Source organism: Trematomus bernacchii, unplaced genomic scaffold (genome assembly GCF_902827165.1).
Source record: "Trematomus bernacchii unplaced genomic scaffold, fTreBer1.1, whole genome shotgun sequence".
In the NCBI taxonomy this organism is placed as follows: domain Eukaryota; kingdom Metazoa; phylum Chordata; class Actinopteri; order Perciformes; family Nototheniidae; genus Trematomus; species Trematomus bernacchii.
This window is the reverse complement of record NW_022987547.1, coordinates 9704030-9720801: the sequence shown is the minus strand read 5'-3', so window position 1 is coordinate 9720801 and position 16772 is coordinate 9704030. Positions and strand designations below refer to the sequence as shown.

The following is a 16772-nucleotide window of genomic DNA, read 5'->3' as shown; positions in this document are numbered from 1 at the left end:
GATACAGGGAACGTGCTCCTCTGGGTCATGAATCCAGACAGGAAGCCCAATAACTTATTGTTATAACAAGCGTGAAATAAACCCTTCATATTTCCTGTAATTATAATCAATCTGAAGCTCCTGTTTAAAGGAATGAGCTGCTAACAGAATACAGTAAACCCTCTGGAAAGCTGGGAGCTGTTTTGTTTCTTAAAGCATCTTCAAGTAACAAGCATCCTTTACCTTCATTTGATTGAGTTTCCTGACTTATAACTGAACTTATGAGGCAACATACCTCTAGAGAGCGGCCCAGACCTTTATATATTTTTCTGTATGTGGCCCTCGGTGAAAAAAGTTTGGACCCCCCTGATCTAGACCAATGACTGGTTACTTCCTGTAATGCAGCTGAGAGCTGTGGCAGGCAGTCGTAGTGTTTGCAGAGAAGATATGATGGGATGTAAAGCATGAGATCAGGACTCTGAAGCTGACTCAAAGAACTAACACTTATTTTAAACTGGATCTTAAACTGTTGGATTGTGTTCATCCCTACAGGTTCAATGGTGGGACGTTCAGAGCCACAATCCAGAAGACCTGTGAGTACTGAAACCACATCCTCCATTCATCAAGATATGAAACTCATTAATGGAGCGTGACCTCAGAGGAAAACAACACTCTTCTTTCTCTCTCTTCATCATTTGAGCTTTTTCTCTTTGTTTTATCATCATCATTATTCTCTCTCTCTCTCCTTCTCCTCTCAGGTGACAGGAAGTGAAGACACACAGAAAGGTGAGAGGTCGTACTGTGTGAAGTGTATTTATCGAGGTTTCAACACGTTTTTCTGGTGTTCCAGACAAATCTGCAAGCTCAGGTTTGATTTGTTCCCAGTTTATTCATCACGGGGCGAGTTTGAGACGTGAAGAGGAGCGTGGAGGCATTTTGGAAAATAAAGAAGAAGACTGCAGCTGATGAGAGACTTCCTGTTAGCTCTCCTCAATATTAAATAAACAAAAACAATCAATTGTACTTAAAGCTTTTCTTAAGAAGAAAGATGTGTTGCACATACACCTGCTGCTACCTACCACCACCTCCCACCCATCCCGGCACCAAAGAGGAGACTCCATCGACCCCAGATACCCCAACTCACTCTTCTTCAGGTTAGCTTGGAGCCCCGCCTTTACCTGCCCCAACATCTCACTTTGAACGATGTAGTCATCCGGATATCTGCATACTGAGAGTGGGACGCAGGAGCCGGTCAATGAGCTGCTGGAAGGGGGTCCACTGGACTGGAGGGGCGCTTGGATCTGGTGATGCCTGGCTCTTCCTGAAAGGGGAGGACACCTATCTGCCATAGTTTCTCCACCTGACGACTGAGTTCGGCATCGGGGGTTCCAGTTGGGGTGAAGAGACTCTGGGGTGCATCCGATGGCTCCTGAATAGGGGAGGCCCTTGGAGTGTCCAACCTAATGATAATAATAATAATGCATTTTGTTTGTAAAGCACCTTTCATTGCTAAAAGTAATCTCAAAGTGCTACAAGGGGCATAATATACTTCTTTTTTTTTTTTAAAGAAACACAAGTTTAATAAAAGGCTTTAAAAAAAAGAAAGGTTTTTAGGCCCTTCTTAAAGGAGTCAGTGGTCTGTGGAGTCCTCAGTTTGTCTGGGAGGGAATTCCACAGTTGAACAGAAAGCCCCCCCATGGTGCGGAGTTTGGTCCTGGGGGGGGGGGGAAGCAGATGGTTGGTTGTAGAATGGAGGTTGCGTGTGGAGAGTAGTTCCTTGAGGTATGAAGGAGCGTTCCCGTGGATGCACTGATGGGTGAGGAGTGAGATCTTGTATTTGAACCTAGCTGGAGGGCTATTGGTGCCCCCTGTGGACCCAAAGAGACTCTTTTGGTTGGGGTAATGAGGTGAAAGTTATCTGCACCTATTAGTAGGAGAGGCTGCACTTTGGAAAAGAGGGAAGGGGAAGGCCTTGTAGGCGGAGATAGTGTTTCTTGAGTTCATCCACAGGATAACTCTAGTCCACAAGTGAAAGTCTGTCAGAGGTGAATGTGTCTTTGAGGAGGAATGTTTTCTTGGGATTGAAAGAGGGTGATATCTCAAAGGTCACTGAGGCTCCATTTCAGAATAATATATATGATATGTTTTATAATGATTGATCATTAAAGTGTTCTCAAAGCTGGTAAAGTTGCAGCTAGTTTGAATGACTTTGTATACTGCAGGGTAGCTTGTGAATTTACTCCAGGTGGAACTAAAGTCTGATTTAACACTTGATTATATTTCACATCATTCATCCACATCTGTAAAGTAACTAAAGGTATTAAATACATGTAGTGGAGTAGAAGTACACCATCTACCTCTGAACTGTATTGGAGTAGAAGTAGTACACAGTTGCATAAAAATAAAACTAAGCTTCATCTCCAAGCCCAATGGCCTTGGAAGAGCTGCTAAGGGAAAGGAAAGACATCTGGAGACTTTGGAGAGACAGCTAACGGACAAACTCAAGGAACTGAAAGACTCCCTAATAGGCCGTATGCTGTTTAGCCTTACCTTGAATGATTCAGTGCAGGTTTTCTGTTTGCTTTTTCAACTCAAGGAGCTAAAAGACTGATTGAAAGTTGATTTGATTTGCATAATTTCTGATTGCTGATTCAATGTGAAGGAAAATTCACATTTGAATTGATACAGTATTTGTGTGCATATAATGCACCCTTTGGCCTAACCTGGGAGAGCCTTATGTTCACTGCCAACCTAAGGACCTCCAACATGTTAATAAAGAATGTAATGAAAAGTTATTTGGCTGATTGTTGTATATTGGCTCAGCCAGGTTATGTGGGATGCCCAGTCTACTTACAGATGGGTCACTCATTGTGAAATATTACACTTTGTTTTCTTTTTCTTTAATTTATCATCCTCGTGTAGAATGCTATCACGAAACACACATTTGGTTGTTTATAGCATAAAGAACATCTGATTTAATGTGAGCTAGGGAAATAATCATTTGAGGATAAGTATGTGTATATAAATATGTAATTTACAACAGCTGTAAGATGCTTGATAAGCTTGAAATGCACCTTGAAAATGCTTGAAAAGTGCTTGAATTTGACTTTGGAAAAGGTGTAAGAACCCTGATTTACAGACAGAGGGTGTTTCTCAATGTCGAGGACGCTTCCTTGGTAGGACATGTCTTCCGAGTCACTTCCTTCAGAAGCGAGGAAAGAATCCTTCCTAGCCTCGGAAAACGAAGAATGCTGGAACAGGCGAACAGGTGTGCAGGTGTGCAGGTGTGCGTCATATGCGAGGCCCCGCCTTAAATGGAGCGCGATTTCCGCCAAAGATTTGGGAATTGGTCCGTGCGCAAAGCATTGTGGGGATTTTAAGACCGCGGAGGATACACATGTGCAGCCTCGAAATGTCTCGCTACGAAGGACGCCGGGCTCGGTAGAATTCCAAGGAGCCTGGACATTGGAACAGTCCTTCGGCGGGACTCGATGACGTAGCATCCTTGAAATAGTGGCTCTGGAGCATCCTTCCTTGACATTGAGAAACACCCAGATCTTCTGATCCAACTCCTTACCAGAAAGCGAATAAGTATATTTCCCAAAATGTCCAAACTATTCATTAACATTTCTGGAATGCCATTCCTGTCACAACTTGATATTTAAAGAATGCTTTAATCGTCTCTCACAATACATGTTGGTGTTTGACAGAGAACATCAAAATAAGACATCATAATCCAGAGAGCAAACTTAATGAAACTTTTCAAACAAACAAGGTAGAGATTTAGTTGATCTGATGGAAAGCTTTTTGTTCACAACTATGCACGAGGCAGTAACATCTTTCAAAACACACATTACAGTTTTCATGGCCAATAATCTGTCTTTGAAAAATAATTTGTTCTGTATATAATGTTGCCACTTTCTAATTGTTGTTGTTTATAAATGATAGAAAACCACACAGGATTGGCACGCAGCCACGGCCATCGGTGTCAGAGATGGAAGAGAGGAAATAGAAATCACTGTTCGTGATGAAGGCTTATCATTATTTCATAACAAGCAGTTCCACAATCTGTCTGTGCCTCAGCAGACTGAGATCTGATCTAATCAATATCATCAAACTCCAGTCACTGCTGCTCACAGGAAAGGCATGTCAATCTGAAATATTTCAATCTTCTTTGTGTATAGAAATCTTCATTATCGACTAGCAAAAATATCTTCATGTCATGAAACATTCAGGGCTGCAGCCACATTTCAAGTCTGAGATTTTGGAAATCATCCCTGCGACACATAACCGCTAAAAAAAAAGTGACAAGCAAATAATTGAAAATGTAAAAGCAATAAAGTGGGCGAGTATTTACAGGAACAGCAGGTACATTAGGTAGTTTACAGTGTATTGCAACACTAGCAGGCCACAATAGCAGGCCTAAAACACTGAGACATGACAAGATTAAGGCTTTGATTAAGACCTTGGTCATCAATAAAATGACAACACATTATTCTGAACACATTGAAAGTGGACCAGTTCTCTACAAAGGGAACTGAAAGGAGAACTCTAAAAGCAATAGTGGAATTCACATCTGATCTAACTTCCCCTGATTCAACCTCACAGTCGTACAAAACAGAAAGGATAAAACGTGAGGACCATTGTGACAGAACCATTAACACTGACTCACAAAACTGTAGCACAGACCATAAAGCAACATATTGTAGGTCATTATTTTATTCTAAAGTATCTGAAAATGTATGGCTTTTTTTTTGAGAGAGAAGAGGAGGACATATTGCAACTAAAAGTACTTCTGTTTGCACGAAATTATAAAATAATAAGGCACCAGTATATAACTTTCCGTGCCTTTAGTTAATACTTTAATGAGCGTTTGTTGGAGTTAAACTCGAGGGACTAGAGCGGGTAATATGGATATCTGCAGATTGATTACTGTTTGATGTCTAACCCAATTGTTTTATGTTAAAATTGTCATGTTAAAATTGAAGAAAGTGCTCTGAAAGTTACACAGAAGCATACACTAAGAGGTCATTCTAGTTAAATGCTCATATTAAACCAAAATAAGAAATGTTTCTGGTAAAAGTGGGGTAATGTATCTAAATCTGATTCTCACAGATTTAATGTTGCTACTGCAATTCCCCCATGTGGCCACCAGAGGGCAGACACTTCCTGCACATATCACGATCTGAGGGTCTTGTTTCTCTGAAATTAAATAATCTGAAAATCATGTGCAGACTAGATTTTTGCCCCGAATGCAAGGTGAGTTGCAAGATTTCTAGAAACAGTCAAACCGGTTCAGCAGAAACCACGTGAGAGCGGGAGCAGATGAGCAGACGGTCGATCTGCAGCTGCTGTTTACAAGCTGATGAGGAGCCTGCTCATACATCGAGAGGTCACCGAGAGGTCAGACACAGCGACTCACTGCTTTGACGTTGCATGGACTCTACAGGATTTGTATATTTCGTACAGTACAACATTCATGGAAAGGTTATTCTTGCTTAGATCCTCCCAAGTCAGATGTGTCCTTCCTATGTGGGTGTCTACAGTTGGTGTCACAAAGCTATGTTATATTTTTACTTAATCACAGCTAAATTAAGCTGCTCTGATACAGTGCAATTATGTTCCTCTATTTGATCTTAACTGACTTCTTCCACAGTGCACAAAGGACAATGATACCGTGATGAAGCTACATGATCTTTAAACCAAGAAATAATCTCAAACGCAGCAGCCCTTCTTCCATGGCAGCTCGGATACAGGGCTGGACATTTAGAAACATGTTCTCCCTCTCTGATTGGACCCTGGTAATTGGCTAAATAAGGTTTCTGATACTTTATCATTAAAGTGTTTGGTCCCAGACACAAGTCAGTGTCTCATACTGTAGACAGCATCACAGCTCATAGTAATGGATGGTTCCAGGGTGAGCACCTTCACAAGTTGGCATCTTGAAAAAGGAACAAGCTTTCACTTCAGTGCCTGTAGCTTTGGTCACCATCGTATTCAGCAATAGACAGACGTAGAGTGAAAAGATTTAAAGGAAAAAACTGTGAAAAGCAAGAGGACGCTCCAAATGGAATAGTCTTGATAAGCTAAAGTGCAGGTTTGTGGTGTGTTACACTGTATGGTGCAGATTGTCATGTGAGCCGCGGGGGCCACACAGTTTCATAGAGGGGTTTTTAGGAGTAGTTAGTCGACAGGGCCCTCAAATGACAACCTGGTCTCCTCTGGAAGAACCCCAGCTCAACCAAGAACCACGTAAGGGAAAAGAGGCTGTGATTTGAGATTGAAACGGCGTCTCAGTGCCCGTCCTGTCGGCTCTCATGGTCCCGAGGGCCCAGCTCCGGGGCCGTGTCCCCGTCCAATCACAGCAGAAGAGACTAATTGTTCCAGCGCGGGGCTGCGTTCGCTGTCCTGCCCTGCTCCGAGGACTCCGTCAAGAAGCAGGAGGAGGGCGCAGGCTCTTACACTTCATCTCGTCCAGGCCCTTCCAGTAATTGTAATTCTCCGACAGATGCTCCATGAGACCAGGCAGGCTGGCGAAGGCTGAGGGGAGACAACACACAGAAGTTAAGTTGATCTTTAGCGATACTAATATAAGTTTAACCATTCCTCCTGTTCATACTGGCTGTTAAGATAGACTTTCTTTCAAGAGATGGAAACAGTTTTTGTTTTTTGTAAAAATGTGTGTAAAACTCATCCAGAGTTAACTTGAGGCTCTAGCAGTCTGGGTTTACTTTTGCATTATGAACAATGTCCCTCCACTGGGGCTCAGACAGAAATGCCTGGGAAAGCAATGTGCAGGCCGGATTATAGTTTAGTCTGCACATTATGAAATGACTTGTTTAAGCAATAAAGTATATGTTTAAAAGTGCTCCGAGGTCCATGATGATTAAGATGTCTTGTTTTGTTTCAAATATCCACATTATTCAGTTTCAAATGTTATTTAACCTCAGAGTCAGTAAATCCCCACATTGAAGAAGTTGCGGCTTCCCTAAAAACCTAGCTTAAATTGTTATTTATTTTAAAAGGATGCTGATTAATTTGGTTTAGAATGCCTAAATAAATGACCTAATTGTTAAGGCTCGATAATTTAGTGCCAAGATGACTAACTTTAAGGAAAATTCTACTTGATTAGACTAACTGACTCATATTTACTCTTTGTGCACAAAGGGATTGCTGATTTCGGTCTGAAAATTCAAATTGCATCATGGGGGGGGGATCTTGCATAAACTGCAAGAACACTCACAACGAATAACTCTTTCAGTGCACATGTTTTAAGACCTAAGGATTCTGTGAAAATAAAAAGCGCTTCAGAAATCGATGAGATAGACCTTCAGGCTCAGGAAGATGTGTGTGTTTGGTTCATGTATATTTGCTAATGTTTCAACACAGATCAGAGTTGCTCCCACATTAAAGGACTCATGGGAGAAAGGATCCCCCTTCCCTCTGTGTGTTGTTTACTTCCTCTTTTGGTGACCCCACAGCGACCCTGGCGAATTGAAAGCGGCTGCTGCTGCATGTGTTTTAGTGTTTATTCGTAAGTGAAATTGTGCTCTTCCCTCCCTTAACCGAGCGATCGTGAACCCCCATACCCTTTACTATTTTCCCAACTCCCCCTCCCCTCACAGCCTCACAGTTTCTCTGCGTCCCACTGGCATTTGGAAACTTTCCGTGACATCAGAGCTGCGTTGACAGTAAACAAGTTCCCTCTTGGGGAGACTAAATAAAATGAAATTCAGTGGGAATGAAGAACTTAAAGAACCATGATGTCTCTTGTCTCCTTCTCTTGTCTCCTTCTCATCCCTTTCCTCTGATTTCCTACCCTGCAATCTGCCAAGAGAAATGAAGAAATCCTTGGAGGCATTTATGATTTATGATGCTCTGTTTTATCGTCTGATGTTTTGTTTTGTTCATTACATTTCAATAGCTGAACAAATCAGAAATGCGGGTAATGATTCAGAGTCTTCCAATGAGGCTGGTTTTGAGAAATAAAAGCCAATACAAAGGAACAGAAAGTATTTTAAAAGCTTAAGGATCTGCTATGGTGTTTTTTAGAAAATGTTTCGACGTGCTACGATGACTTCATTCTGACATACTATACATTGAAGTTGTTTCTGACATTTTCGACATACTATAATATGACTCGTTTTCGACATACTATAATATGACTTTTTTTGTACATACTATACTAGGACGTTTTTTCTGTTATTTTCGCAGACTATACTATATTGTTTTTTTCCTGATAATTTCGACATACTATATTAGGACTTTTTTTTCGACGTACTATACAATGAAGTTTTTTCTGATATTTTTCGACATAATATACTATGACTTTTTTTCGACATACTGTCCTTTCTTTTCAGGAATTAAAAAAATACTTTACTATGACTTTTATTTTTCTTGTGTTAAACCCTGTGTAATCGGATTGAAGCTGACTGCTCCTCAGATGAAAATCACTTGGACAACCACCCTTAATACAAATACATTTAAACTTGAAATGTACACTTATTGTCAGTGAAAAATAATGATATCAATACTCAGTTTCAAAACTTTTGTTAAGACTAGGGATTTTAACACTTGAGGTTGCTTTTCTTTCATGACCTTTGATAGTTCTGGAGGCAGGACACCAGGCTTATGGAAATTCATTTTAAAATGTTCTTTTGTGTAGAAATATATTGCAATCCCTAATCTTTAAACGTACACCCTGCAAAACCCTCAAGTGCCCCAAGGGGTCCCCGTATGTCGTTTTTTTCGACATACTTTAATTTGACTTTTCTAAACATACTTTACCATGTCGTTTTTTCTGAAGTTTTCAATATACAACACTGTCATTTTTGTAATACTAGTATTAAAAAAAATGCACACAAACAGGAAAATATTGCTCTTACCATCCCAGGCGTCAAACATATCAGTGATGAAGTAATCCATGAAGGAGATCTGAGATTTGGGCACACTGCAGGTGTTCCTGTCAAACACCGGCATCACCACGGGCAGCCCCTGCCTCTTCTCCTCATCTGTCTGCACAACACACACACACACACACACACACACACACACACACACACACACACACACACACACACACACACACACACACACACACACACACACCACACACACACACACACACACACACACACACACACACACACACACACACACACACACACACACACACACACACACACACACACACACACACACACACACACACACACACACACACACACACACACACACACACACACACACACACACACACACACACACACACACACACACACACACACACCATTTTACTTCCTCATTTCTTATATATCTAAAGTATATAGAACATTGCACTGCTGTAGGATCCTGTAACTTAATATTATTGTTGCCAAATTCTGTGTTGTAGCTATTCTGCTTTTGACAATAAAACATTTGAATCCTTGAGTCCTCAAATGAGTGTTGTCATGTGTTACCTGTGCAAAATACTCCTCAGAGATGCGCCCGGCCCACTCGATGCAGAGCTCCAGGGGTCTGCAGGGGTTCGCCACATCGGCACACTTGATCAACATCCTCTTTATCAGCAGACGGTTCTCCGGAGAGTTCCTGATGTTGGCCTGACCGTCACAGTCGCTGTTCACACTCTGCACATACAGATGATACATGTTTGCTAATACACACATTTAATCAGATACTCTGTCGGATAACAATTCTTTTAAATGATAAATTATACTCTGACTATTATGACATTTTATAGGACGTACCATATTTGTTTATTTTGTATTATAATTTAGTTCCATGCTATCCTATCACTTTTCAATTATGTCTATATTATACTATACTACAGTATGCATCTTTAATTAAATGTCCTATCATATGTTTTTTTAATGACCTTTTTAATTAAATACTATGTGATGGCTTTTTGTACCATGTTTATGATATAATATGACTTTCTGTGTTCTCTCTATTTTTTTGTTTCATACTATCCAATCACTTTTTTAAATGACATATTTTATAATATTTTTACAAGATACAATACTATGACATTTTCTAAGGATTTTCTCAAACTACCACGACTTGTTTTTATATTTTTTACAACATACTATTACATTTTTGGTTCCTTCCTAATCATTTAAACAAGTCTTTATATGAATTACCACCGTAACAATTAGTAAACCTTACAGCTCAACAATGCAAAGTCTTAAAGTATTAAAGCATTCTCATAAAAAATGTTTCAATTATTTTTCTCCAAAAGATCTCAGCAAAAAATGTAGGAGTTCTCTGCACTGGATTTTCTGGGACATATTTAAAATAAAACAAACTCGGCACACTTACACTGGTGCTGGTCCCTTCTATGGCCGCCATTGGCTTGTTGATGCTGTTGACAAACTTGCTGACGTGCTCAAAGTGTCGAGTCATCTCTGTGGCCAGCACCATGTCGATGATTGCCTGTCGCAGTATTCTGAACTGATTCCTGTGGGCAGTGAAGGGGATAAAGTCAGGGTCTGGATCCCTCTGATACTAACACAGGGACTAACCTGCCGGTACGGACCTGTCTAGGTTCTTGAAGATGTTGCTCTTGCTGTCTCTGATGGTGAGCTGGAAGGCGAGGGCGGCGTGGTGACTCTCCAGCACCGCCGTGTCGTTGTAGAGGATGGCCAGCTCGCTGCCGGCGTTACACAGGAAGGAGTTGGTCCGGCCCGGGTGGTCCACATCGTGAACCGTGGCCGCTATCAGGGCCGCCACCTCATCCAGCTGGTCCAGACTGCTCTGAAGAAAACACACACAGAGGGGGGGTCACACACACTGCTGCCGACCAGAGCCTGGTTTTAATGCTGTAGTGTTCATAGATCAATCTGTATGATGGATTATCAGATAGACAACAAATTATTACATATTGTTTTAGATACTTGGATCTATCATACCTGGATTTTTTCAGATCACTTCTACCTCTTTTCAAAATAAGCAACCACAAGTGGAATTTATCATTTTAATAATTAGCTACTTTTGGAGCCATTTTTGGGCAACAACATTTTAAGACAGTGTGATTCTTGAGATACCCTTCGATGTGTTTAATTTGCTACAGTATGTAAGGCAAGTGAAATTCATTTAATCACAGCATGGATAAGGTCATTTTTGCAAAGAAAGCGCTTTTACTGGGATACAAAAATGGAAAGAAGCCAGAAGAAGAGCACCAAAAGAGGGACCCCCCTTATATATATAACTGCGAGAATCTGAGAGATCTTTATAAATAAACACTATATCTGTGGTTACAGGTCCTAAGTATTCATCTCTGTTCCTTGACATGAACATTTGAAGCTATGAAATCCATGACATGTTAAACAGCATTAGCAGAATGAATAAGAGGTGTGTATTCTAAGACTTAACATTATTAGTATAGCATCTGCTACCTGAGAGCTGTTCACAAAAGGAAAATGTTGTCAGTTTGTCCAAAATCAGATGTTCTTCTAACCTTGACCCTCTCTTTGCGGAGGAAGTAGGCGGTGGCGTGCAGCACGTCTGCGGCGTGGGTGGAGTTGTGGTAGGAGTTGGAGGAGTGGTAGCTGGCCTCCATCAGCTGCAGCCAGGAGCGCAGCGTGGCCTCCGAGCAGCTCAGGAACTCACACACCCCGAAACTCGTGAAGATCTTCAGCCCGAGGTACGTCAGCGGTCTGCAGAATCACACACAACACTTTACACAGCGCTGACTCATGTTAGGCTCTTTTTGCTTCATCATGGTATCCCATCCTACTGTAGTCTTATCTACTAATCGAGTGAATTCGAAAATATGAGAAAAGTTGACTTTCCTTTGGTCGACTAGTGAGATGAGAGGATCAATGTATTCTTTAAACTCTCAGCAGATAGTAAATACGTGTATTTCCAAAACCTTGAACAAATGTTTGGACTTGAGATGAATAGAACCGTTTTTTTCATCTCGACTTAATAAAATTCATGCGTGTTTCTTCACTATTCATAGGATATTGATGATTAAACCATATTACTGAAGGCAGAATGATAAGAACCTGCCAATGTAAAGAGAGCACCAGAAGAGAAATGGGTTGACTGAAAACTCAAAATATAACCACGCAATATTTAGCTTTTCTTAAACCTAAATAATTTTAGAGACAGTCAAACAATCTAGATGAATAAAAGACACTTAAAGTAAGAGGAAATACATATATTGTTTATTTTGGGGCGCGCTGTCCATTTGATTCCCCCTTCTCTTGTACCTCTTGTGTGTAGCCGCCTCCAGCTCCAGGATGTTGAACTCCCAGCAATCCTCATCGTTCAGCATCTCAGCGATGGGGGGGGGGGACGTCACTCAGAGTGATGGGGATGGCCAGCTGGCTCTGGCTCATATCTAGCAGATAGACACACGAACACACATTAACAGTTGGTGATTTGACCATAAAAGGGGCAAACCGCGAGGGGGCTCCGTGTTGGATTTGACGGGTAAATAATAAATGGCTTCACCAATCTTAGCTCTTCTATATACTGATATCTGATATCTATATACATGTGCACTCATACTGGCTGAGTGTCTCTCTTTGTGAATCTCTCCCTTTGAGATGCTGTTAGAAGATGGCGTCTGTGTGATAGGATTGTTTTAAGAATAGTTTAAGAGCAGAAATAGCTGCAGCTCTGAGATAACAATACTGTTTCCCACTTAAAGACAGAGAAGACCATTTCCTTGAAAATAGACCCTTGATTTTCTCTCAGTTAAGTGCTCTTGTGACTGTAATCATTATAATTGGGTTACGAAATAAACTCAAATGGAAGAATCACAGCAATAATCACTTTATGAATAATATGTATTTAAAGCAGACCTCATGTTGCATAATGTTTGTGAAGATGAAGGCCACCTTCTACCCTTTTCTTAATGTATATCATACATTATGAGAGCACTATTAAATGGCTTCTTTATTTATGTTACTTTGGACAGAGCAAGGATAACAGTTTCCCCCTCCTTTCAGTATTTACTGTACAATACACTTAACCCATGAACCAAGTTATTTAGTAGACAGACATTTAAGAGGTAGTATATTGTATTAATATTGATATTATATCAGATTGATACATGATAACTGATATGTGATAATACAATTGTTGGTTAAAGCTTACTTTTGCAGAAGACATATTCATTCCCAGAGAGTCTCCGCAGCCCATCCTGGAGAGAAAAACATCAGAACAAGAACAAGTTTAATTATCTTTAGGAAGAAATGTGATTAGGATGAGGGGTCATCGCAGTAATAAAACATATTTCATCATAAGCTGCAGCTCAATTTAACCATCAATCTTTTTCTGCAAAATACATATTAGAAGAATGTACTGGTGTTTATATTAGCCAACTAACCAGATGAAAGGGCAATAACCCACTGTAACAGTACACTGACTACCGTTTGCTCCGAACACATTTGAAGACACAAATCTTAAAAAAAGACATCATAAATATAAAAAATATATATAAATAAAAAACACACTGTAATTTTTGGAAGTTAATTGTGCATTTGTTTGGGATGACTTAAAGCCTTGAATGAAGGCACACTTGTTTTTAATCTTTCTTAGACAAGAATTGGCTTTGGACATTGTTAGTTTTGGTCTTAACATGAGATTGGTAGACCACAGCAATAATAAAAAAGAACAAGGTTAGAAAAAGTTGTAATTTAGTATTTGCTGGAAGTTGCAGTAAGACCAACATCTGGGTGCAGTGACTCACCTCATAGTTGGTACTATTCAACAAATTAGGAAGTTAAATAAATAAACACTCTGGCACTCTGAAAACACAGATTTGTTTTTGGAAGCCAAAAATGTCTTGGTTCAAAAGGAATGTTTTTTCCATTTCATACGCATGAGGTAAGAAACGTTTTTACAATGCGTGGACAATTAAAGAGTATACCTAACTTCTCCTCAAAGACTTTCAACCACTTGTACTTATGAATGAAGCATATACTAAGTACAATTTATACTGGGGACGATAGGGACATGTCCCCACCACTTAGCATTAGGATCATTTGGTAAAAGAAATCTGAAAATAGCTTGCACAAAGAATTGTACACTTTGCACAAGAGAACAATCTTGAGGACTGTTCACACTTTCTGGGTGCACTTCCTGTTACACGTTTAGTGTACGCTTTAATGGAATATAGAAAAGTAAAGCAATTGTTGCTCCCGCTTGCAGCAGCTTAGCATATTTACTGCACTAATTGTAAAAAAACGATTTGAAGCATATGTATGTATGTATTGTTTGCGGGGGGGCGTTTAATGCAGTCGCTTTTTTTGTAATCTGAAAGTGCCCCCTACACCCCATGCTAAGTATCCACACTGTGTCTTACACTCATGAGCCCCCCGACCAGGTCGTTGGTGTGGGGGTCGTCTTCTTTGGAGGCGAGCTGCGGGGAGTAGAGCTCGGTGGTCCTCAGGATCTCCAACACCCGATCCAGGGCCTCGGCCACCGTCACCGGACTGCTCTCCTGGGCTGCATTGATGATGTTTATTACCTGGGGAGGGGGAAGAGAAGTCTCTATTCCTGCTGCAAACAGACACTACATACATACACTTGCACAAAGGGCCCTCTGCAAAGCATGCTATAAACAGAGTGCTCCTTTCTTTGTGCATGTGTCAGTGAGATGTGCATGTGATGCTATAGAAATGTTGTTGGGGTGAAAAGGGCTAAAAAAAGCTGTTTCTCAAAAGAAACAAGAGCATCACAGGACCTGCAGCGGGACAATGTCCTGTGCTGTACACTGTACGGCCTGACCTGGGTTATTATGGGCTCTGCTCCCCCCCGACCCTCACAGCATGACAGCAGTCACGGAGAATTCAGAGAAGCCAAAAAAAACAAAAACTGCTATCTTTTGCCCTCATGGGAATGAATGGGAAATCAATTTGAAGAAAAGTAAAAAAACAGAGGCCCTTCTCATTCATTTGACTTTAACTTAGAAATAGGGTTGAAGTTGAAGCGGCTCTTGAGACCCTGGATTGAATTGACTTCAAAAGGTGATTTGATACATAGCACAGTTTTCATGTATCAAAGTAATGTGTTCACTCTGTCCTGATTGCACTGCTGCTGTTAAAAATGTGTAGCTGCTTTGAACTGTTTTATGTTGCCAGAATGACAAATACACCATTTTATTTCATGTTATGTAAGGACAATAAAGTTTTCTTATCCTACACTAAAATGCTAGAATTTGAGCATAGACATACTTAGATAATGCAATGAACTCAGCATCAGCTGGTTCTGGATCATAAAAGCACTACATTCTTGGTGTAAATCCAACATGTGCAACCTGGTGACTGCTGATGGAGGAATGAACTCTACTCAGTTATTTCTACACTTGAAGAAGCATTTGTGTTGAAAAGTGCTTAAGGCATACAATTGTTAATTGGAAGTGGGAACGTTTTATTTCTCAGGTTTAACACAGTTTGACTATAAGAGGTGTAACATGAAATACCTTTGTGATGGGAGCCTCGATAGTCATGGAGTGAATCCTGGCGACGGAGGAATATCTTCGATTCTGTAAACTGGGAGCTGAAATCAAACAAAAAAGATGAAATGTATCATGATGGCGTGGCTTGTTGATCCTAATCTTCTACTTATTAATAGCATTCATAGGGCCTGCAATTGTAAGCTTCAAAGGAAAGGATATACAGAAAATGAAAAAAAAGGACAGGAGATTTAAAAATAGAGAAATTGTTAATACAAGAGTAATGAAGGAGGAGAGAAAGAGGTTAAGTGGTTTGATTGAAGAAGCAGACAAAGCAGCTGAAAATAGGCTCAGCTACGTAATGTCATCAGCCCACCACATCTCTCTTTACCATCTCTTTAGTCCAAGTGCCAACCTTAACACACTCTGGCTCATCTCCAGTACTCTCCTCCTTCCTCCTCTGTGTTCCTCCTATTACTTTATTTCTTTTGTCCAAAGCGGAAAAAGCTATAGCTCCAGATAGTCCAAATAAAAGTCTTACCGTCACTACTGCGAGAGCTGATGGATCTGGCATCAATCGAGTCTTTCCTCCTGTCCCGGTGACGTAGAGAATGGCACTCTGTACACAGAAGTTATTCATTTCATTTCATTAAATGTGCGGTATGTTAAGACTGATTAAGGGAAGGATTTAAACTGAAATAAGTGAGTTTAAGTGCTCCTTTTCTTCTGAAGCCATTTTTTAATCTTGCACTAGTTTTAAGGTCCTATTTATTAGCAATACATGCAAGAAACAGAGCTGCAGTCAGAGGGGATTCATCTTGATACATCAATACAGAGACAGCTAGGGCATTTTACAACAATGAATACTGCTACAAAAGGTTATGATAATCCTTTTTAAAAAGAGTGCTATAGCCACATGGATACAAACATTCTGCCTGTTTAAACACAGGTAACCAGAAATGACATTTTCTCTTTTTGTTTTTGTCCATTCACATCTGGACTTGCATGAATATTCAGATATGATAATAACAGTACTAGATAACTGAAAATGTGACGAGGAAAGTAAAAGGAAATGCAAATTAGATGAATGAGTGTGTGCCAAGACCAAATGAGAAGACTTAAATGATATAATGACAAACATCATTTCTAAACAGACAGACAGATAGGAGGTTAAAGGTATATGTATAAAGTATATGTACATATAAATGTATACAACTTTATATTTCTTTATACTAACACACTGATATATGGAGTTTTGTTTCATCTGTCTTATAAGTCAAATACAGTCAGTTTGTGAGGCTTTTTATTTTCACTCAGCGATCCAAATGTAATGGAAGAGTGCTTGGGCTCATCTAAAACATGTCATACTATGTATTACTATATTTAC

At 40.2% G+C, this 16772-nt stretch overlaps 1 protein-coding gene and 1 long non-coding RNA gene across 2 annotated transcripts in view; one reads left to right on the top strand and one right to left on the bottom strand.

Annotated features, from left to right (window-relative positions):
* Nucleotides 1-542: 542 nt before the first annotated feature.
* On the top strand, nt 543-1414 carry LOC117476595. Its single transcript, XR_004555277.1, has 3 exons — nt 543-572; nt 738-765; nt 865-1414. It is a non-coding gene; the product is annotated as an uncharacterized LOC117476595 (long non-coding RNA).
* A 2219-nt stretch (nt 1415-3633) lies between these two features.
* Nucleotides 3634-16772, bottom strand: part of pde8b (phosphodiesterase 8B) — a 38515-nt gene continuing 25376 nt past the window's right edge. The window contains 12 exon segments of the mRNA XM_034123433.1: nt 3634-6519; nt 8865-8994; nt 9438-9605; nt 10297-10435; nt 10514-10731; nt 11435-11633; nt 12192-12274; nt 12276-12322; nt 13084-13129; nt 14294-14458; nt 15413-15489; nt 15927-16004. Coding sequence (XP_033979324.1) covers nt 6410-6519; nt 8865-8994; nt 9438-9605; nt 10297-10435; nt 10514-10731; nt 11435-11633; nt 12192-12274; nt 12276-12322; nt 13084-13129; nt 14294-14458; nt 15413-15489; nt 15927-16004 — 1460 coding nt within the window. The 3' untranslated portion in view covers nt 3634-6409.